We start from the raw sequence: 23,556 nt of genomic DNA on the forward strand, positions 1-23,556 counted from the left end.
CTAATCCCAGCATTTTGGGAGGCTGAGACTGGAGGATCGCATGAGCCCAGGAGTTTGAGACCAGCCTGGGCAACATAGTGAGTCCTCCTCTCTACAAAATCAAACAAACAAAAATTAGCTGGGTGTGGTAGCACACACCTGTGGTCCCAGCTACTTGGAAGGCTGAGGCAGGAGGATTGTTTGAACCCAGGAGGAGTTTAAGAGCAGTCTGGGCAATATCGTGAGACCTCATATCTATCTATGTATCTATGTATCTATGCATCTATCTATCTATCTATCTATCTATCTATCTATCTATCTATCTATCTATCATCTATCTAAAATAAATTAAATTAAAAAATAAAAAATAATGAGGCAAAGAAAAGAAAGTTAATCCTCAATATAACAGTATTAAGAAGTAGGGCCTTTAAGAGGTGACTGGGTCATGAGGGCTCCTTCATGAATGGATTAATGGATTAATGGGTTATCCTGAGAATGGGTCTGTTATAAAAGCCAGTTTCGCTCTCTCTCTTGTGCCCCTCTAAATCTTTATCTTTAGCCATGTTATGATGCGGAACAAAGCCCTCACCCAAAGCAAACCAGATACAGCCCCTCAACGTTGAACTTCTCAGCCTCTTCCATACATTTTTCTTCCTTTCTTTTTTTTTGAGATAGGATCTTGCTCTGCCATTGTGCCATTGCAGCCTCAAACTCTTGGGCTCAAGTGATCCTGCTGCTTCAGCATCCTGAGTAGCCGGGCTTACAGATGCACACCCCCATGCATCACTAATTTTTTTTTTTTTTTTTTTTTTTGAGATGGAGTCTTGCTAGGTCGCCCAGGCTGGAGTGCAGTGGTGCGATCTCGCCTCACTGCAACCTCTGCCTCCTGGGTTCACACCATTCTCCTGCCTCAGCCTCCCAAGTAGCTGGGACTACAGGTGCCTGCCACCACGCCAGGTTAATTTTTTGTATTTTTAGTAGAGACAGGGTTTCACCGTGTTAGCCAGGATGGTCTCGATCTCCTGACCTCATGATCCACCCATCTTGGCCTCCCAAAGTGCTGGGATTACAGGCATGAACCACTGCGCCCGGCCGCATCGCTAGTTTTTAAAAACTTTTTGTAGAGACAGATTCTTACTATGTTGCCAAGGCTGGTCTCAAACTCCTGGCCTCAAGACATCCTCCAGTCTTCGGCCTCCCAAAAAGATGGGATTACAGGCATGAGCCACCTCACCTGGCCTCTTTTTTTTTGTATATTACCTGATCTCAGGTATTCTGTTATAGCAACAGAAAGACGAAGACAGAATCCTTAGCTGTCTGCAAGTGTGCATGCCATTTTCATCATCTGAAGAGTCAGCGAGTGTCTTAGGTGGAGTCTTGCAAAAGCAGGCCCTGAGCCAAAGATTTGGATGCAAATGACTTGTTAAGAAAGGGCTCTTCGAGACCGTGCCATTGCACTCCAGCCCGGGGAAGAAGAGTGAAACTCTGTCTCAAAAAAAAAAGTGGGGGGCTCCTAGGAAAAGAACAGTAAAGGAGTGGGGGATGAAGGACAGGGAATGGGAAGAAGCCAAGCGAGAGCGTGATTTCAGAAGTCCTACACTCAGCCTGATCACACGGGAAGCTTTAGAACAAGAACACACCTCAGAGTTTTTCCTGCCTCAACACAAAGGAGCTGGGCTTTGGTGCTCTTCATCAGCCTGTCTTTGGCTATCCAGGGTTGTGGAAAGAGGTGAAACATAAAACTCCGAGATACTTCCGGCTCCCTCCAGTGTCTGAGGGTAATCTGCAGGACTGAGGGTAATTGCAGATGCTAGCTGTTAGCAGCAAACTATGCAAAAGCTGAGAACTGGCTTATAAAGCCAGATCTGGGTGAGTCATGTTTCCTGTCAACATCCTCTGCTGGGCCCATAACACATGCAACCCCAAACTTCCATTACAAGTTCAAAGTTTCTAAGGGGATAGCATTACAGTGTGTATGATATTGGACTCAGACCTGAGTTTGAATCCTAATTCCACAAAAGAAATTGGAAAAGAGTCATATTGCTGACCTGACCCTTTGTCACCATATCCATAAAATGGGATAATTATTCCTATATCAGAAATTTACTTATTTATTCACTTAATCATTTGTTAAATAAATATGGAGTGTCTACTTTGTGCCGGGCACTCTTTTAGGGTGGTTCTGAGAAGGGGATGGCAATGAGAAGGGCTCTGTAAGATGCAAGACTCCAGGCAACTGCTTTTACTTCCAGTGGTTCTTTATTTTCACAGCTCATTAGAGCAAATTACCACAGCAGGGAGATACAGGTTGAGTATCCCTTATCCGAAAAGCCTGGCACCAGAAGTGTTTTAAATTTTGGATTTTTTTTTGGATTTTTGGAATATTTGTTAATTATCAGTTGAGCATCTCTAATGTGAAAATCTAAAATCCAAAATGCCCCAGTGACCCTTTCCTTTGAGCATCATGTTGGTGCTCAAAAAGTTTGAGATGTTGGAGCATTTAGGATTTCAGATTTTTGGATTAAGGATACTCATTTTGTACAATGGAAAACTTCTTGGCACTAATCTGGTGAAAGAAGAAACTACGGGAGAATCCCTTTCCCTAAAAGGCTTTCAGTAACAAGATGGCCCTGACTCATTCTGGACAGTTCCTCCAAAGGTAGGCCTACAGGTAGAGCTCTTTTCTGGCAGCATAGGGGTTTTCCAGAATGAAGGTGTATTTTTTTTTACTGAGGCCAGGAAAGGTGAAGAGAATGAAGGGTTCCTAGTGACGATGCAGCAACCAAGTCATTTATGTAATGGAGCCTTATCTGACAGATTTCTAGGATAGAAACTCAGTATCCAAGCTCAGGCTTGGCAGACTGAGGTGGGCACCGTCCCCAGGATTGCAGTGTGGATTAGAGGTTTCAACCCCAATCATATTCAACAGCCCCCTTTCCCCCAACAACCCCTTTTTATAACAATTGTTTTGTGGTGATTCTTTTACTAATATGATCATGAAAATTAAGTAATTTAGCTTGTGAATGCTCTAGCTTGGCTGCACTGCTGGTATAAAGAAGTGCCAGACACTTGCAACTGCCTAGGATCTCTGTGAACCAGCGGCGTGGAAGACTGAGAGGCACGCTGGATTGATGGCTCAGATTCAAGTATGGTATTGCAGGTTCTGGTGTAATTTTCTAAAATGGCGAAAATCTCTAGGTAAAACTCCAAAAATAAAAAACCAACATACATCTTCCTTTGAGTTACCTGGTAGTTATATTCCTGGAAAATTCAGTGTATATGAGCCTGAGGTAGTAGATGGTCAATAAATACTCAAGAAATAAAAAAATCAAAAAATATAAAAATATAAAACACATTTCTTACATGTCCTTGGTGCTTGTAAGCCCAGATTATATGCAGGCTTTTTTTTGGACGGAGTCTCTGTTGCCCAGGCTGGAGTGAAGTGGCGAGATCTGGGCTCACTGCAACCTCCACCTCCTGGGTTCAAGCGATCCTCCTGCCTCAGCCTCCTGAGTAGCTGGGATTACAGGCACGCGCCACCACCCTCAGCTGATCTTTGTATTTTTAGTAGAGAAGGGGTTTCACCATGTTGGCCAGGCTGATGTAGAACTCCTGACCTCAAGTGATCCGCCCACCTCGGCCTCCCAAAGTGTTGGGATTACAGGCGTGAGTCACAGCGCCCGGCTGCTTTTTTATACATTAAGCGTGCTTGCAGAGGACTGCGACCTCTGGCCCTCAGCCTCTTAATAAATACTCCAAGTGACTTCATTGGAACAACCACTGAGAATCACTTATCTAGAGAGTGGGAAGTTGCTGATCTCATCACTGCGTGGGGTGGGGTGAGGGAAGCAACCCTGCCCTTCCCCTTTCTCGGAAAGCAGCTGGCTTTGAAGAAAGAGAAACCAGGACGGGAAAGTCCTGATTTCTAATCTGAAACAGCGCTTTTTGTCCAGAGACCGGTGACGAGCGACCCTGGGCTCGGGTTTTGATTGGGCAGTTCGGAAACTGTAAAAGCGAATTAAAAGGGTGACAAGCTAGTGTTTTAGCCTATCCAGTTCCGGGAGTTTGCACGCAGACGCTCTGCTTCGTGACCTTGGCTCTGCTCTGTGGGCGCCGCCCCCAGCCTGGGCGCGTCCATCGTCGAGTACCTTCTCCTCTGCCTCCCCGTCCCTCTGCTTCTATCTCTCTCCAATTGCCCTCCCTGGCCTGCGGCCTCCCGGTCCTCCTTCCCAGCCCAGTGGAGCCAGGCACCCGGCTTCGGCTTGCTCAGGTCTCTGTCCGGGACTGGGAAGCCACGGAGGGCCTGGAAAGTGGCACACTCCTGGAGCTCAAGCTTCCTACTCTCTCATCGCTGAATAACTACCGGGCAGGACTGGGTGGAACAGACAACATATTTAGGTCATTGATGGGCTGCTGGGTGGATGGAGCTGGAAAGTGATGGGCACTGCTTTCTGGGGCTGCCCAGGTTCCTTCCGAGGGCTCGCTTTTCCTGGGCAGAGCGGGAAAGCGGAGGGGCAGGCCGGTCGCGAGACGCAAATAGTCGAGAATAGCGATCCGGGGAGAAGTAGGTGTCTGTGGGGCCCAAGAGAAGTACCATCTCGGTAAGTAGGCCGGTGCATGCAGGGGAGCGCAGAGCCCTAAGCCCTTCTCTGGGGCCCGCCCGTTTTCCTGCTGGGCTTCTCATTTCCTCACTAGGTTCTACGGTTTGCCGATCTAAATCCAGTTCGTGTCCCATTGTATTGTGTAACATTTTTGGCAGCTTACATCTTTGTTTATTGAGATATAGTTCACAAACCATACAATTAACACATTTAAGTGTACATTTCAGTGGGTTTTAGTATATTCACAGGGTTGTGTAACCACCTACCTCAATTTTAGGACATTTTCATCACTCCCAAAAGAAATTTTGTACCAGTTCGGTGTCACTCCCATTTCTCCCAAACCCCTAGTCCTAGGAAACCACCAATCTTTCTGTCTCTATGGGTTTGCCTATTAGTATTTCATAGAAACAGAAACATGTAATATGTGGTCTTTTGTAACTGGCTTCTGTTTTCAAAGGTCATCATATTGTAGCAAGGATCAGTTCTTCATTCCTATTTATTGATGAATATTACTCTACTGTGTAGATATACTAAGTTTTGTTTATCCATCTATAGTTAATGGGCATTTGAGTTGTTTCCACTCTTCGGCTACTGAGAATAAAATGTGGTTATCAATATTCATGTATAAATTTTTGGTGTGGACATAGATTTTCAATTCTCTTGAGTATATATGTAGGAGTGGAATTGCTGGGTGATATGGTAACTCTATGTTTAATCTTTTAAGGAACTACTAGGCTGTTCTCCAAAGCTGAATGTACCATTGTGTATGACAGTTCCAATTTTTCTACATCCTCACCAACACTTTTAATCTTTTTTTATTATAACCATTCTAGTGGATATGAAATGGTATCTCTTTATGGTTTTGATTTGTATTTCCCTAATGACTATGCATTATTTTAAAATTATAAGCTAATTAATTTTTACAAAGATTTACATGCTGTGATTTTGACAACTTAACTTCTAGGTCACATGCTCAAAAGTCACAGAGCCTAGACCCAAACCAAGCCTCTCTATGGCTAATGCTCGAACTCCATCCTCTCTTTCCTAGAAGACAATCTGGGATAAATTTTTCAGAACTCCATTTGTTGCCTCTGTTAGAAAGAAAACACTGGGCAAGATGAACCTGCAAGTAGACTAAATGGTTTATTTCTTATTTGCTTTTAGGAGTGTATAAGGAGATTTTTTGGTCTCCCGTTTTTACTTTATAAAAAATGAGTGAGTGGGCCAAGCACTGTGGCTCATGCCTGTGATCCCAGCACTTTGGGAGACCGAGGCAGGCAGATCACCTGAGGTCAGGAGTTTGATATCAGCCTGACCAACATGGCAAAACCCCATCTCTGCTAAAAATATAAAAATTAGCCGGGCGTAGTGCCATGCACCTGTAATTCCAGCTATATGGGAGGCTGAGGCATGAACATTGCTTGAACCCCGGGGAGACGGAGGTTGCAGTGAGCCAAGATTGCACCACTGCACTCCAGCCTGGGTGACAGAGTGAGGCTCTTTCTCAAAAAAAAAAAAGAAAAGAAAAAGCTCTTAATTGAAGTAGTAACCCTTTCTTGGGTGTTCAATGATATTGTGCTTCTCTTCATGTAAGTGCCCCTTAGATTCCTCCTCCTCACTACCATCAGGTCATGGAATAGGGAGGGGCACTCAGTTTCAACAGCAGTGGTCTCCAAATTTTGTTCAAATGCATAACTATAAAAAGTTTTTTGTATACATTCTCTATATATAGCTATACATTTTATACATATACTACTATCAGTCTTGATTTAGACATTACTAAAGCTTAATTTTTCTCTCATTTTTTTTCAGTTAAAAATTCAGATTGAACTATCTTACAAATGGCTCCCAGAAGATCCACTCCCTGTGGGAGCACAGCAGTTGTGGAGGTGAAGACAGGACTGGACCCAGAATAAGAGTTCAAATATGTGGGGAAATCTGACCTCTAAATTCTTATAAGTCAGAGAGTGACTGAACAACAGCAGTGAGACATTGAAGAGTTTTAAATCTGCGGTAAACCTTGGCACAGATCACTTACTTCTCTAAGACTGAATCCAAAAAGCACAATGGAATACTATAATAAGCTGAGACAGCATGGTGAATTCCAGACAAGCCTGAGCATTCCCTATAGCCAGAGAAGGAGGCCCAACACCTAACAGCCTTGGATGCAGAACTGATAGAACTTGGGGAAAGTGATGAAGTAGTTGACCTCACCTGTGAATCTCTAGAACCTGTAGTGATTGACCTAACTCACCGTGACTCTGTAGTGATTATTGAACAAAGGAGGAGGCCAAGAGCAAACACAAGGCCACTCCAAGACCACACTGGCAGTTCTGTGGTGAACACTGATGAGGAGGGAGTGAAAAGGGACAGAGATGTATGTATAACCAACAGTGCCCACCATAATTCCCTGCAAAAAAAATTTTTTTGTCATATACTACCTGGTTATATTCAGTGTCAAGTTTGCATGGATGGATGCTCAGAGATTGAACTTAGTATACAACACATCTACTCTATAGAATGTGGTCACATCTGTAGTCAGTGCTTCTGCACTTCCTTTACACATACTAACACTGCCCAGTTTGTTTGAAAAAATCAGCCTCCATCAGTATCACTGCATTTATATATGATGTATGCCTTATTGCTCAAGACAGATCCTGTGGCTGGATTTTTCCATGTCTTTGTGCAGGAACTATGGGTTGTTGGCATCCAATGCTCTGAGCTTAAAAATACTGATTTTTAAAATTGCTATCTGCAGTATATAAAAAACTCTTTGATTTCTCATATGCTCTGAGACTGCTTTTTGTTTCCTTTGGTTTTATGCTTCAGCTCTGGACTTCAGTTGCCAGAGTGTGCCAGATACTGGGGTCGTCCTTAAAGCGACTTTCCCTTTCTTATAGTCATCAATTTTTAGTTGGCCACATGTGGACATTCTGGACCACATAAATAAAGACAACACCCTAGAGATGGTGAAGTAAGTTGTAAACTAAAAATAAAATCCTAAGCCCCCTAATTGACTGAATGGAACCCCTCTTGACCAAAGTGACCCCAGAAAAACCTTAAAACTGAGTTCCTGGCTATGACGGGATGGGAGGTCAGACATGCTTCATTATATCCCTGTCTCTTTTATGGTTTAGACACAACAACTGACCAGCATTAATGTCAAAATAAAGATCATAAGGCTGACAGAATAGACCCTTTGTGGCAATAACAAATTATTCGTAAGATCTAAGGTCATGCCAGGCAAGTGTTATGTCATGCACTCCTACACTTAAAGAATAAACTATGTTCTAACTGCCACAAGATTTTCTATTTATTTATTTATTTTTTGAGACGGAGTTCTGCCCTGTCAGTTTTTCTTTTTGTTTAGCAGCTAAACAAGCACCAGCTGAGATAAGCAATTTTTTTTTTTTTTTTTTTTTTGAGTCAGAGTCTTGCTCTGTCACCCAGGCTGCAGTGCAGTGGCCCGATCTCGGCTCACTGTGAGCTCTGTCTCCTGGGTTCATGCCATTCTCCTGCCTCAGCCTCCCAAGTAGCTGGGACTACAGGCACCCACCACCATGCCCGGCTAATTTTTTTGTATTTTTAGTAGAGACGGGGTTTCACCGTGTTAGCCATGATGGTCTCCATCTCCTGACCTTGTGACCTGCCTGCCTCGGCCTCCCAAAGGGCTGGGATTACAGGCGTGAGCCACCGCACCCAGCCACTTTCTCTTGATAAGAAGACCACTGACTATGGGCTGGTTCTGGCCAGTTTATAGAGGCTAAGCACCCTTGTTCCTTCCTGTCCTGAACAGGCATTTTGACTTATAGGGTCTAATTGTTATGCATTTAAGTGTTAAGTCTCCACCTTAGGCCTGGCGTGGTGGCTTACGCCTGTAATCCCAGCACTTTGGGAGGCTGAGGTGGGTGAATCACTTGAGGTCAGGAGTTTGAGACCAGCCTGGCCAACATGACAAAACCCCGTCTCTACTAAAAATACAAAAATTAGCTGAGTGTGGTGGTGCACGCCTGTAATCCCAGCTACTCAGGAGACTGAGGAAGGAGAATCATTTGAACCTCAGAGGCAGAGATTGCAGTGAGCTGAGATGGCGCCACTGCACTCCAGCCTGTGTGACAGAGTAAGACTCCGTCGCGAAAAACAAAAAACAAACAATAACAACAACAAAAAGAGTTAAGTCTCCACCTCAAAGTGAACATGGGTTGTATGTTACATGCATATTTGTTCAATAAGCATGAGTCAGGATGACCTTCATAATTATTCATAGCTCCTCCTGTAACCTGTTGAATATGTATGTTTAGCCAACCTATTCAGCATCAAGTTCCTACCCCCACTCCTCCTTTGAAGTGCCTGTCTCTGGTCTTTGCCAGAGATTGTACTTCCTGGCCTGTGGGATGGCCACCTTGCAGGCCTTTAACCCTTTGTAAGAAATAAAGTCTCCTCTCCAAATTTATGGCTGTTGTGAGTTCTATGTTAACAAAGTAGAGAGAAGGAATTTGGGAGACTGACAACTTTGCAAACCAGAGCCACTATAGAAGTTTGGACTTTTACTTAAGAGAGAAATAAATTTCATTCTTGCTTAAGCAACTTTTATACTGGGTATATTAGTCAGGTTGACATATAAAATTAACCATCACTCTGGGTCTCGTTTACAGCAATGGAATTTTTTTATTTTTTATTTTTTTTTGAGACAAGGTCTTACTCTGTCAACCATGCTGGAGTGCAGGGATGTGATCATGGCTCACTGCAGCCTCGACCTCCTGGGCGCAAACGATCCTCCCACCTCAGCCTCCTGAGTAGTTGGCACCACAGGCACGTGCCAACATGCCTGGCTAATTTTTAAATTTTTTGTAGGGACAGGGTCTCATCATCTTGCCCAGGCTGGTTTTGAACTCCTGGGCTCAGGTGATCCTCCCACCTTGGCCCCCCAAAGTGCTGAGATTACAGGCATGAGCCACCATGCCTGGACACTGTTTTTAAATAGTGAAAAAAAGACTTGAAGTACTCTTTGTGAAGATTGAGACCTCTTGCTACATAGGATTTGGAATCACAGGCTTCTAGAGACAGAAGGGGGTCTTAGGAATTCACATTTTAAAGAAGGAGGAACTGACACCCATAGGAGTTAAATGTCTTAGCTAAGGCTACTCAGTGCTCTGGTGAGAGACAAGGCTTCCATCTTCTAGGCCAGGCTAAAGGGGAACCTTCTTACCCCTAGGCTAAAGGTTCAAAAATGTGCAGGCGCTGGCTTTAGTAAAATCAGCTATACTAAGCATTGTCAAATGTTTTAGCCAACAACAAAAACGATCAAGATGAAACAAAATTACTTTTTTGACTAAGTGATCACCAGCATTTCATAGACATTTATCTGACAAAGGTTTTGATCTAACAAATGCCATGTATTGCCAAGGTGAGCAAGATACAGTACTACCTATCCTGCGGTTGTTCACAACTTAGTGGAGGGGCAGACATGCAATCAAACAATTAGAATACACTCTGTTAAAGCCACGTGTACAAAGATCTAGGGTGCTATAGAAATGTGTAAAACTAGGCCAGGCGTGGTGTTGCTCACACCTGTAATCCTAGCACTTTGGGAGGCTGAGGTGGGAGGACAGCTTGAGCTCAGGAATTTGAGATCAGCCTAGGCAACATAGTGAGACCCTGTCAGAAAGAAAAGAAAAAAGAAAAGAAAAGAAGGAAAGAAAGAGAAAGAAAGGGAGAAAGAAAGAAAAAAGAGAGAGCAAGAGAGAAAGAAAGAGAAAGAAAAAAGAAAGAAAAAGGAAGAAAGAGAAAGAAACAGAGAGAGAAAGGGAGAAAGAAAACAGAAAGAGAGAGAAAGAAAGAGAAAGAAAAAAAGAAAGAGGAAGGAAGGAAGGGAGGAAGGAAGGAAGGGAGGGAGTAAAGCTGTGTTTCTCAACTGGGGAGTGATTCCAACCCCTGCCCCCAGGAGACATTTGGCAATGCCTGGAGACATTTTTGTTATGACTGGGGGGCGGGGGGGCGGGGGGGTGGCTACAGGTATCTAATGTGTAAACGCCAGGGACACTGCTAAATATCCTAAAATTCACAGGACAGCCCCTCTAACTTAAGACTTAGCAGGCCCAAAATATCAATAGGGCTGAGGTTGGTAACCTCTGGTATAGAGCCAGCAAAATATTTTCTACAAGAGACAGGGAAGTGGGTAAAGCTTGGTTTGGGGATGAGGGGGTGGTTAGGGAAGAGTTTAGTAAAGAGATAATGACGGGGGTGTGGGGGAAGGGAAACTCCCATCCGAAGGGACAACATATACAAAGCTGCAGAAGCGTGACATATTTGGGCGATCCCAAACACCGGGGAAAGAGCTGCGGTCATTAAGTCTGGACAGCTAGGCAGGAGCTAGACGTGCAAGAAATCATATTGAGTTAGAGGAATTACTGTAAGAAAAACTGTTTGGCTCTGTGGTGGCTCTTTATAAGTCACTCAGGAGCACAGTGTTGGTACATCTCTCTGCAAGCTAAAACTGCTGAAGAAAGCTGTATGAAATGACGCTTTTTTCATCCTGCTTTCTTAGGGCCTGGTGTTTCCCAGGCCTGTGTTACTGTCTCAGAGATAAAATCAGGGCTGCTTCATTGGAATATGAGAGGTGAATTAGCTCTCTATTAAAGCCACTCAGCTGGTGTCTTGATGGTGTGATGGGATCATGAACAGGGGTGAGGTGGTTATTTTTCATGAGTTAGGCTTAATATAGGCTGCTGCTGACATGTATTTCCTCTTTCATAGAGCATCCTTAGTCCAGAAATGGGGAGCTATGAACCTTAAGATTAGACTACTAACTCGAATCTAAATGAGCTGCCCTTGTCTCCTACAAAAGAAAAGTTGGGCAGGTAGGGTATTCTAATGAGGGGTTCTCTTTCTCTTAAGCAAGTGATGATCAAAGTTAACTGACAAACTGTCACGGAATCTGCCAGACCTCACTCTGGCCTTGCCGCTACTCTCCAGCTCCTGAACTTTTCTTTCTTTCGTCATGCTCTGAGCCCATTCCTTGAAAACTAAAAGGTCCCTGACTCCCAGTCTGCAGCCATCCTGGGCCTGCTGAGCTCTGATTCAAGTGCCTGCCTCTGCCCCTTGGTGGGCTGAAGTTTCATGGAGGCGAGTGACCCTTTTTTTTTTTTTTTTTTACTTAGCAGGGCTTCTAGGAATAGTGTGGAAAACAGGATCATTGAAGAGGATATGGATTTGGGAGCACAAAAGGAAATTCATGAAGGGAAGTATTTAACTTGTGACAGCTGGTAGCTACTATACTCTCTCCAAGCCTTGGAATAACTGATAATTTAGACTAGAGAAGCTGGTAGGAAAGTAATGAAATCCACCAAAACATTTTGAGAAAAAATAAACTGTATACTATATACAATTTACTTTCATTATCAATGTAATCATTTTATTTTAGATTTAAAAATTATTATGTATAACTTGGTTTGCTTCCAATACCTTCACATTTGATTATTTTATATTTAAGGCAGAGTTGATACTCAGATAGTAAACATTTTTAATTGAATTCTTCCTTTAAGACCTCTTCAGAGCTAACATAAAGGAAGTTATGTTCTTCTGAACTTAGTGTTTTCCTGATTGTCAGACAAAAGAAAATGGTTATTTACTACATGAAAGCTTGAAAAACTCACTAATGGTTTTTCAGGGGCCCTTGAATCCTGAGTTATCATCCATTTCCACTAGTTTCCACTTCTTATAAAGTTTAATTTCATTATATTAATCATTAAGATCAGTTTCTAATTTCCTCTATCATAGGACCTTTAGGTTTGCTGCTACTCATCTCTGTGCTTAGCTATTGAAGCAAACAGGGCTATAAGCATTTTGTTTATAATTTCTAGGGCAAAAATAAACACTATTGCCTAAACCTACTATATTCTTATTACTTTAAGGCCAAGTCAGTGAAAATAGACACTTTTCCATAATAGTAAAAAAATTGTTTGTGTGATACTGAGTTTCCCATTACTTCAGATGTTCAGGCAGAGGTTGGAAAGGAGTGCATTAAATGGCTTAAAATTTCTTTCAACTCTGGGAAGCTCCAAGAAGTCAGAAAGTTCAGAATCTTACCTTCTTATGTGCAAATGGCTTGACTCGTGAAGCAGGAGTGTGTCTTGCTCTTAGGTTTAAGCTGGCTGTGCTATATAGTTTGTCTCTGTGGATGAACTGTATTTTTCTGCTCTCAAAGTTAATTCTTCATAAAAACTGCCCATCAAAGTTTAAAAATTACTTTGAAGGAATAAAGGTTGAAAAGCAACAAATGAACTCTCCTTAGATATCTTAACCATGATTTCAAAAATTTACAACACAAAACTTCTCAGGAAAAAAAAAATCTCTGGTAAAAATTAAGGATTTCTTATGCAAGCTTCCATGGACTTCATAGCTCTTTGCCTTTTCTCTGCTCTTTGAGAATGTGCACAGTGAACTGAAGGAGGAAGATACATACTTTCTTTCTTTCTTTCTTTCTTTTTTTTAGGACAGAGTCTCACTCTGTTGCCCAGGCTGGAGTGCAGTGGCACCATCTCAGCTCACTGCAACCTCCGCTTCCAGGGTTCAAGTGATTCTCAAGCCTCAGCGTCCCAAATAGCTGGGACTACAGGGGCGCACCACCACGCCTGGCTAATTTTTGTATTTTTTTTTTTTTTAGTAGAGATGAGGTCTCACCATGTTACCCAGGCTTGTCTCGAACTCCTGACCTCAGGTGATCCTCCTGGCTCGGCCTCCCAAAGTGAGGCTAAGATTACAGGCCTGGGCCATCGCGACCTGCTGATGTGCTTTCTTATAAAGTGATTCCTGCCAGCCAGGGCTTTATAAGGATGAATATCAATTCCTGACTCGAGTTTCTCTCTCTCTGCCTTAAGGTTAGACTTCTTCCCCTAAAAGGGGCTGGCAGTAGATGTGTTTCCTAAAAGATTTCCAGGTCCAGAAATTTTAGACTCTCCTTTGGTTTCCAATTCTATAGCTCCCTCTAGAGCAGTAGGAAGTTATTGCAGATATTTTCCTTCATAAATTTGATCCATTTAATAAATTCAATTCCACAAAACATATTGATGGGCTCTCTGCTGACTCAATGGTTAATAGGCTTTGGGGTCAAATAAAGAGTTCAAATCTGGGACCCACTACTTAATAATTGTGACTCTGGGAAGATACTTGAAGCAATCTAAGCTTCAGTTTCCTTAAAATATGTAATAATACGTATTTCATAGGGTTGTTCTGAGATTAAATGAAATAATGTATGTAAATCCTCTTCCACAGTGAATGCTCAGTAAATATTAGCTAATATAATTAATCCCTTGTTTTACAGAAAAGGATATATTATTGAAAGTCAGGGGAATTGGCAAACCCTCAGCTAGCAAGATGAATTAACCATATAAAACCAGTCAATCATATAATATCAACAATTAATAACATTAAATATACTTTCATATCATATAACTCACCCTTTTGAAGTTTACAATTCAGTGATTTATAGCATATTCACAAAGTTGTACAATTATCACCACTATCTAATTCCAGAACATTTTCATTATCCCCAAAAGAAATTCCATACCCATTATCAGTCACTTCCCGTTCCTCTTTGCCCTGCCTTGGTAACCGCTATATACTTTAAATATACTTTAAAAACACACGGAGGGGGCAGCCAAGATGGCTGAATAGGAACAGCTCTGGTCTACAGCTCCCAGCGTGAGCGATGCAGAAGACGGGTGATTTCTGCATTTCCATCTGAGGTACCAGTTTCATCTCACTAGGGAGTGCCAGACAGTGGGCGCAGGATAGTGGGTGCAGCACACCGTGCGTGAGCCGAAGCAGGGTGAGGCATTGCCTCACTTGGGAAGTGCAAGGGGTCAGGGAGTTCCCCTTCCTAGTCAAAGAAAGGGGTGACAGACAGCACCTGGAAAATTGGGTCACTCCCACCCTAATACTGTGCTTTTCTGACAGGCTTAAAGAACGGTGCACCAGGAGATTATATCCTGCACCCGGCTCCGAGGGCCCTACGCACATGGAGTCTCACTGATTGCTAGCACAGCAGTCTGAGATCAAACTGCAAGGCGGCAGCGAGGCTGTGGGAGGGGCGCCCACCATTGCCCAGGCTTGCTTAGGTAAACAAAGCAGCCGGGAAGCTCGAACTGGGTGGAGCCCACCACAGCTCAAGGAGGCCTGCCTGCCTCTGTAGGCTCCACCTCTGGGGGCAGGGCACAGACAAACAAAAAGACATCAGTAACCTCTGCAGACTTAAATGTCCCTGTCTGACCGCTTTGAAGAGAGCAGTGGTTCTCCCAGCACGCAGCTGGAGATCTGAGAACGGGCAGACTGCCTCCTCAAGTGGGTCCCTGACCCCTGACCCCCTAGCAGCCTAACTGGGAGGCACCCCCCAGTAGGGGCAGACTGACACCTCTCATGGCCGGGTACTCCTCTGAGACAAAACTTCCAGAGGAATGATCAGACAGCAGCATTTGCGGTTCACGAAAATCCACTGTTCTGCAGCCACCGCTGCTGATACCCAGGCAAACAGGGTCTGGAGTGGACCTCTAGCAAACTCCAGTAGACCTGCAGCTGAGGGTCCTGTCTGTTAGAAGGAAAACTAACAAACAGAAAGGACATCCATACCAAAAACCCATCTGTACATCACCATCGTCAAAGACCAAAAGTAGATAAAACCACAAAGACGGGGAAAAAACAGAGCAGAAAAACTGGAAACTCTAAAAAGCAGAGCACCTCTCTTCCTCCAAAGGAACGCAGTTCCTCACCAGCAACACAACAAAGCTGGATGGAGAATGACTTTGACAAGTTGAGAGAAGAAGGCTTCAGATGATCAAACTACTCCGAGCTACAGGAGGAAATTCAAACCAAAGGCAAAGAAGTTAAAAACTTTGAAAAAAATTTAGACGAGTGTATAACTAGAATAACCAATACAGAGAAGTGCTTAAAGGAGCTGATGGAGCTTGCTGTATTCAGGAAACCCATCTCACATGCAGAGACACACATAGGCTCAAAATAAAAGGATGGAGGAAGATCTACCAAGCAAATGGAAAACAAAAAAAGGCAGGGGCTGCAATCCTAGTCTCTGATAAAACAGACTTTAAACCAACAAAGATCAAAAGAGACAAAGAAGGCCATTACACAATGGTAAAGGGATCAATTCAACAAGAAGAGCTAACTATCCTAAATATATATGCACCCAATACAGGAGCACCCAGATACATAAAGCAAGTCCTGAGTGACCTACAAAGAGACTTAGACTCCCACACAATAATAATGGGAGATTTTAACACCCCACTGCCAACATTAGCCAGATCAACGAGACAGAAAGTTAACAAGGATACCCAGGAATTGAACTCAGCTCTGCACCAAGCGGACCTAATAGACATCTACAGAACTCTCCACCCCAAATCAACAGAATATACATTTTTTTCAGCACCACACCACACCTATTCCAAAACTGACCACATAGTTGGAAGTAAAGCTCTCCTCAGCAAATGTAAAAGAACAGAAATTATAACAAACTGTCTCTCAGACCACAGTGCAATCAAACTAGAACTCAGGATTAAGAAACTCACTCAAAACCGCTCAACTACATGGAAACTGAACAACCTGCTCCTGAATGACTACTGGGTACCTAACAAAATGAAGGCAGAAATAAAGATGTTCTTTGAAACCAATGAGAACAAAGACACAACATACCAGAATCTCTGGGACACATTCAAAGCAGTGTGTAGAGGGAAATTTATAGCACTAAATGCCCACAAGAGAAAGCAGGAAAGATCCGAAATTGACACCCTAACGTCACAATTAAAAGAACTAGAACAGCAAGAGCAAACACATTCAAAAGCTAGCAGAAGGCAAGAAATAACTAAAATCAGAGCAGAACTGAAGGAAAAAGAGATACAAAAAACCCTTCAAAAAGTTAATGAATCCAGGAGCTGGTTTTTTGAAAGGATCAACAAAATTGATAGACCGCTAGCAAGACTAATAAAGAAGAAAAGAGAGAAGAATCAAATAGAAGCAATAAAAAATGATAAAGGGGATATCACCACTGATCCCACAGAAACACAGACTACCATCAGAGAATACTACAAACACCTCTGTGCAAATAAACTAGAAAATCTAGAAGAAATGGATAAATTCCTCGACACATACACCCTCCCAAGACTAAACCAGGAAGAAGTTGAATCTCTGAATAGACCAATAACAGGATCTGAAATTGTGGCAATAATCAATAGCTTACCAACCAAAAAGAGTCCAGGACCAGATGGATTCACAGCTAAATTCTACCAGAGGTACAAGGAGGAACTGGTACCATTCCTTCTGAAGCTATTCCAATCAACAGAAAAAGAGGGAATCCTCCCTAACTCATTTTATGAGGCCAGCATCATCCTGATACCAAAGCCGGGCAGAGACACAACCAAAAGAGAGAATTTTAGACCAATATCCTTGATGAATATTGATGCAAAAATCCTCAATAAAATACTGGCAAATTGAATCCAGCAGCACATCAAAAAGCTTATCCACCATGATCAAGTGGGCTTCATCCCTGGGATGCAAGGCTGGTTCAATATACGCAAATCAATAAATGTAATCCAGCATATAAACAGAACCAAAGACAAAAACCACATGATTATCTCAATAGATGCAGAAAAGGCCTTTGACAAAATTCAACAACGCTTCATGCTAAAAACTCTCAATAAATTAGGTATTGATGGGACATATCTCAAAATAATAAGAGCTATCTATGACAAACCCACAGCCAATATCATACTGAATGGGCAAAAACTGGAAGCATTCCCTTTGAAAACTGGCACAAGACAGGGATGCCCTCTCTCACCACTCCTATTCAACATAGTGTTGAAAGTTCTGGCTAGGGCAATTAGGCAGGAGAAGGAAATAAAGGGTATTCAATTAGGAAAAGAGGAAGTCAAATTGTCCCTGTTTGCAGATGACATGATTGTATATCTAGAAAACCCCATTGTCTCAGCCCAAAATCTCCTTAAGCTGATAAGCAACTTCAGCAAAGTCTGAGGACACAAAATCAATGTACAAAAATCACAAGCATTCTTATACACCAATAACAAACAGAGAGCCAAATCATGAGTGAACTCCCATTCACAATTGCTTCAAAGAGAATAAAATACCTAGGAATCCAACTTACAAGGGACGTGAAGGACCTCTTCAAGGAGAACTACAAACCACTGCTCAATGAAATAAAAGAGGACACAAACAAATGGAAGAACATTCCATGCTCATGGATAGGAAGAATCAGTATCGTGAAAATGGCCATACTGCCCAAGGTAATTTATAGATTCAATGCCATCCCCATCAAGCTACCAATGACTTTCTTCACAGAATTGGAAAAAAACTACTTTAAAGTTCATATGGAACCAAAAAAGAGCCCGCATCGCCAAGTCAATCCTAAGCCAAAAGAACAAAGCTAGAGGCATCATGCTACCTGACTTCAAACTATACTACAAGGCTACAGTAACCAAAACAGCATGGTACTGGTACCAAAACAGAGATAGAGATCAATGGAACAGAACAGAGCCCTCAGAAATAATGCCGCATATCTACAACTATCTGACCTTTGGCAAACCTGAGAAAAACAAGCAATGGGGAAAGGATTCCCTATTTAATAAATGGTGCTGGGAAAACTGGCTAGCCATATGTAGAAAGCTGGAACTGGATCCCTTCCCTACACCTTATACAAAAATTAATTCAAGACTGATTAAAGACTTAAACATTAGACCTAAAACCATAAAAACCCTAGAAGAAAACCTAGGCATTACCATTCAGGACATAGGCATGGGCAAGGACTTCATGTCTAAAACACCAAAAGCAAGGGCAACAAAAGCCAAAATTGACAAATGGGATCTAATTAAACTAAAGAGCTTCTGCACAGCAAAAGAAACTACCATCAGAGTGAACAGGCAACCTACAAAATGGGAGAAAATTTGCACAACCTACTCATCTGACAAAGGGCTAATATCCAGAATCTACAAAGAACTTAAACAAATTTACAAGACAAAAACAACCCCATCAAAAAGTGGGCAAAGGACATGAACAGACACTTCTCAGAAGACATTTATGCAGCCAAAATCACATGAAAAAATGCTCACCATCACTGGCCATCAGAGAAATGCAAATCAAAACCACAATGAGATACCATCTCACACCAGTTAGAATGGCATCATTGAAAAGTCAGGAAACAACAGGTGCTACAGAGGATGTGGATAAATAGGAACACTTTTACACTGTTGGTGGGACTGTAAACTAGTTCAACCATTGTGGAAGTCAGTGTGGTGATTCCTCAGGGATCTAGAACTAGAAATACCATTTGACCCAGCAATCCCATTACAGGGTATATACCCAAAGGACTATAAATCATGCTGCTATAAAGACACATGCACACGTATGTTTATTGTGGCACTATTCACAATAGCAAAAACTTGGAACCAACCCAAATGTCCAACAATGATAGACTGGATTACGAAAATGTGGCACATATACACCATGGAATACTATGCAGCCATAAAAAATGATGAGTTCATGTCCTTTTTAGGGACATGGACTAAATTGGAAATCATCATTCTCAGTAAACTATCGCAAGGACAAAAAACCAAACACTGCATGTTCTCACTCATAGGTGGGAATTGAACAATGAGAACACATGGACACAGGAAGGGGAACATCACACTCTGGGGACTGTTGTGGGGTGGGGGCAGGGGGGAGGGATAGCATTAGGAGATATACCTAATGCTAAATGATGAGTTAATGGGTGCAGCACACCAGCATGGCGCATGTATACATATGTAACTAACCTGCACATTGTGCACATGTACCCTAAAACTTAAAGTATAATAATAATAAAAAAAATGGTGGAGTAGAGAAGTCCCAAAGTCCATCCCTCCACAAAAACTGGCAAAAATTTTGAAGATCGAGTTTTTTAAAACTTGAAACTAATCAAAAGCTTACAGCAACCAGGGAAATATTTAATAATAATTAAATAAAACCTTGAATCTCTGTAAAATAACTTTTTAACACTTTAACTTACTCAGGTTTACCTCATTTCCCATCTTGGTGGTGGTTTTAAAGACAGCTGACATTCCAACTACAGTTACATAGTACAAGTGGGAGCAGCATGGACCTTATTCCCAAAGAACTGTGGCTTTGACCTGTCTGGTGCTTCCATGAAGTGTTACATAAAAGGCTTGCCATTAGTTTGTTTAACTCAGAACTTTTTCACAGATGAGATGGCTACCCTGGAGGTATAGTTTGGAAACATTTAAAAGCAAATGTTTTTATTGCTGCCACCTGGGGAAAGGCATAATAGTTGGGGCAAACAATAGAGTAACCAAAAAGCTGAGAAAGAAAGGCTGGGGAAAGAGTTATTTTGGGGAATACCCTTTGAAAAGTACCCACATATTCCTGGTAATCTAGAAGGCCAACTGCATGCCCAGGACTGAGTGCATACTAAAAAAAAAAAAAAAAAAAAAAAACCTGAGAAAGACCCCAAGTTTTCTTCTCGGAGTGACTTTTAGGATCTGTGTAAGCAGGAACTGAGGACTAAGGAAGTTGTAAACTGTGTGTTGAAGGCATGCTCAACATATACGAAGCCCATTTACAAAGACTGGGAGGTTTTTGTTGTTGTTGTTTGATTTGGGTTGATTCTAGGCATTTAAGGAAATCTCTGTTGAACTATTAGATGACTACTAAGTTCATGGGACAGAATTCAGTAGCTACATGTGACAAAGATACAGACTTTACAAAATTTGTTTAGAAAAGTCACTAACTAAACAAAACAACTACAACAAGAAGTAACAAAAAACCCCAGAGAAGGTGGAAGATTCTGATTTCCAGAGATTTCACATTATACTTGTCAAAGTATCAGATATTCAACAAGTATAAATAAATGAGAACATATGGCCCATGGACAGGAGAAAAGGAAATTAATAGAAACTATTCCTGAGGAAGCTCAGACATTGGACTCACTAGACAAAGATTTTATATCAATTATTTTAAATATTCTCAAATAGCTAAAGGAAACAATTTGCAAATAAGGAAACCATGAGACTGATGTCTCACCAAATAGTGAATATCAGCAAAGATGTAGAAGTTATAAAAAGGAACCAAAGAGAAATTATGGTGTTGAAAAGCATAATAACTGAAATGAGAAATTCACAAGAAGTGTTCAAATCAGATTTGAGCAGGCAAAAGAAAGAATTCATGAAACTGAAAATAGGTCAATTGAGATTATGCTGAAGATCAGGGAAAAAAAAGAATGAATAAAAATGAGCAGAGCCTCAGAAACCTGTGGGACTGTTATGCATAGTTGGAGTCCCAGAAGAGAGGAGAGAAGGGGACAGAAAGAATGCTTAAGGAAATAATGGTTTAAAACTTTTGAAATTTGACAAAAGACATAAAGCTATACATCAAAGAAGCTCAACAAACTCCATGTAAGATAAGTTAACAGAGAGCCACACCAAGTTATAATTAAACTATTAAAAGCCAAAAATAATCTTAAAAGTAGCAAGAGTGAAGTGACTTATGTACAAGAGAGCCTCAATAAGTTAACAGCTAATTTTTCATCAGAAATCGTGGAAGCCAGAGAGCAATGGGATGACATCTTCAAAGTAATTGAATAATCCACAAAGAATTTTGTATCTGGCCAAACTATCTTTCCAATATGAAGGAGAATTTAAGACATTCTCAGACAGACAAAAACTGAGTTTATCTCTAGTAGACCTTACCTACAAAAAATGACAAAGGGACTTCTTCAAGCTGAAATGAAGGGACATTAGACAATAACTTGAACCCAGACAAAGACATAAAAAAATCACTCATCAAAGAACTACCTATTTTTGGTTTGTAACTCTTCTTTTTTTTCTAAAGTTTTAAAAGATAATAGCATAAACCAATAATTGTATATAAAAAAAGAAATCAATCTTAGTTTAAAACTCAAGTGTGCAAAGAATAGCACATAGTATTTTCTATAACACTGCTAAATATTGGCTTTGCATTCCCATTCCTGTGGGCTGGAGGTAAATTTGTTATCTTTCAGGAAAGGCATCCACACTGATTAATGCTGAAAGTCCATTACCCAGTCTAGTCAAATTCATATATTGAGGACATTTGAAATATTCTGCCCACTCCCAGCACGTGCACGTGCACACACACACACACACACACACACACACATCTTTCTTTAAATATATAGAAATGTTAAAGTGTCAAAAACAATTTAAGTGTTGGTTTTTAAATGGTGGATTAAAAGTAATTTTCTCCCTTCTCTTAGAAACTCATCCTTCTTTAAGTCAAAAACCACAAGGAGAATGAAAAATAGACAAATAATTTGCAATGAAACTAGAGACATCAAATAGCTTGGACTACAATCTATGAGGAAGGACTGCCAAATATAGTGAAAGTCAAGCAGGAATGTGAGAAAGGATGCCTAGGGAAGCAGACCTTACATGAAGGGAGGTGGTACTTTTCCAAAGAAAGCACCCCATCCTGTTGGCCACGACCCACAAGCCTTGGTACAGAACAAAGAGAACAGGCAAGCAGGCTTAAGCTGGAGTAACCCATTTGTTATACAGATTTGAGATATGGGAAAGGTGAAGTTGAACAAGGACAAATATGCCATATTTTCAGAAAGCAGTCTGTTGCTGAGGTAGAATGGAGGAGAGAGACTCTGCATTGCAAACAACCCTGCAGTGTTGATCATGGGGAAAAAAGAACCCATGCAAACATTGTTTTATAAAGAAAATAGCCTCAAATATAACCCTGCCTCCATCCTCATACAAGTCTCTTGCAAATAGCTGATTCAGGAAGAACTCACGTCATTCAAAGGTGTTTAGAGAAATACAAAATAAATAGCATCTATAAAACAACAAAATGGGAGAAAATGTCCAAAGCAAAGCACAGAAAGTTATGGAGTTAGAAGATATGAAAAAGAAATTAATAAAGACTGGAGTGAGAAGCGTCAACATCTGTCTGATAGGAATTTCAGAAAAAGAGGCTACAGAGAATGGTTGAAAGGCAACATTCAAAGAGAAGATGGCTATATTAGGTCCAGACAGGCAAGACCCAGGTTTGGGGAGATCAGGCATCAGCAATAGGGAATACAGGCTATGTGAGAAACTATGGAGCAAAGGGCTACAGACTCAATCAAAAGCATTTTCACAACAAAAGTGAGAATGTAGACATGGAATGAGGGCAATATAAATAGTTATTAATGAGAATGGAATTTGATCATGAGGCAAAGAATGTTTAGCCATGTTCCCCTGGCTAGAATAAATCTGAATATAAGGGAAACTAAGCCCATAAGGAGAGGTAAATATAAACTTCTAACTAGGAATGGGCAGGGTTAGGAATGAGGAACAGAGCAGTTCTGGATATTCCAATTCTCAAGTGGATATATAGCAGATGGAAATTGCTCTGGCCTTCAGGATAGAGTTCTTTGAATTCCCTGATTTCACCAATGACTTGAGTGTCAGAGCAAGTTCGTACTCCTCTGAGCTCCAGTTTTCCTCTCAAGAACAGAAGAGTAACCTCTGGACAAACTCTCAGGGATTTTGCCTCAGAATACATCTTCTGTCTATGTTTAAGTTTTTTATCCTTCAGAGGAAGATGATATGCAAGTTGAAAAGTAGAAGCTAGGGACTTCTAGTTGCACTTTGTCCTGGTCCCATAAATGTAGTGGAGGTCCAGATGTGAGCAGCTCTTGGGCAGAGCCTCTATGTTATTCATTTCTATGACCCAGGAAGTATGGGCATAGAAACAAAGCTGCCATCACTGAATGTTTATTTACACCATTAGACCTTTAGGCACTGAGATTGAAGCCACTTCTGGTGGCCACTTCTGGTGGCTATTCATCAAATAGTAGCCCACCCTGGAAGGCATTATATAGCATTCTGCAAAGCAGGATATTATTCAGTATAAAAATTCTGGCTCTGGGCTGGGCGTGGTG

General features: G+C 41.6%; 1 protein-coding gene across 1 annotated transcript in view; it reads left to right on the top strand.

The window, feature by feature from the left end:
• Positions 1-3,808: 3,808 nt before the first annotated feature.
• The window catches only part of TRIM69 (tripartite motif containing 69), a 38,979-nt gene continuing 19,231 nt past the window's right edge, over positions 3,809-23,556 (top strand). Inside the window, exons 1-2 of the mRNA XM_055098379.2 lie at positions 3,809-4,580; positions 6,393-11,705. Coding sequence (XP_054954354.1) covers positions 11,700-11,705 — 6 coding nt within the window. The 5' untranslated portion in view covers positions 3,809-4,580; positions 6,393-11,699. The remainder of the gene's footprint in view (positions 4,581-6,392; positions 11,706-23,556) is intronic.

Source organism: Pan paniscus, chromosome 16 (assembly GCF_029289425.2).
Source record: "Pan paniscus chromosome 16, NHGRI_mPanPan1-v2.0_pri, whole genome shotgun sequence".
NCBI lineage: Eukaryota > Metazoa > Chordata > Mammalia > Primates > Hominidae > Pan > Pan paniscus.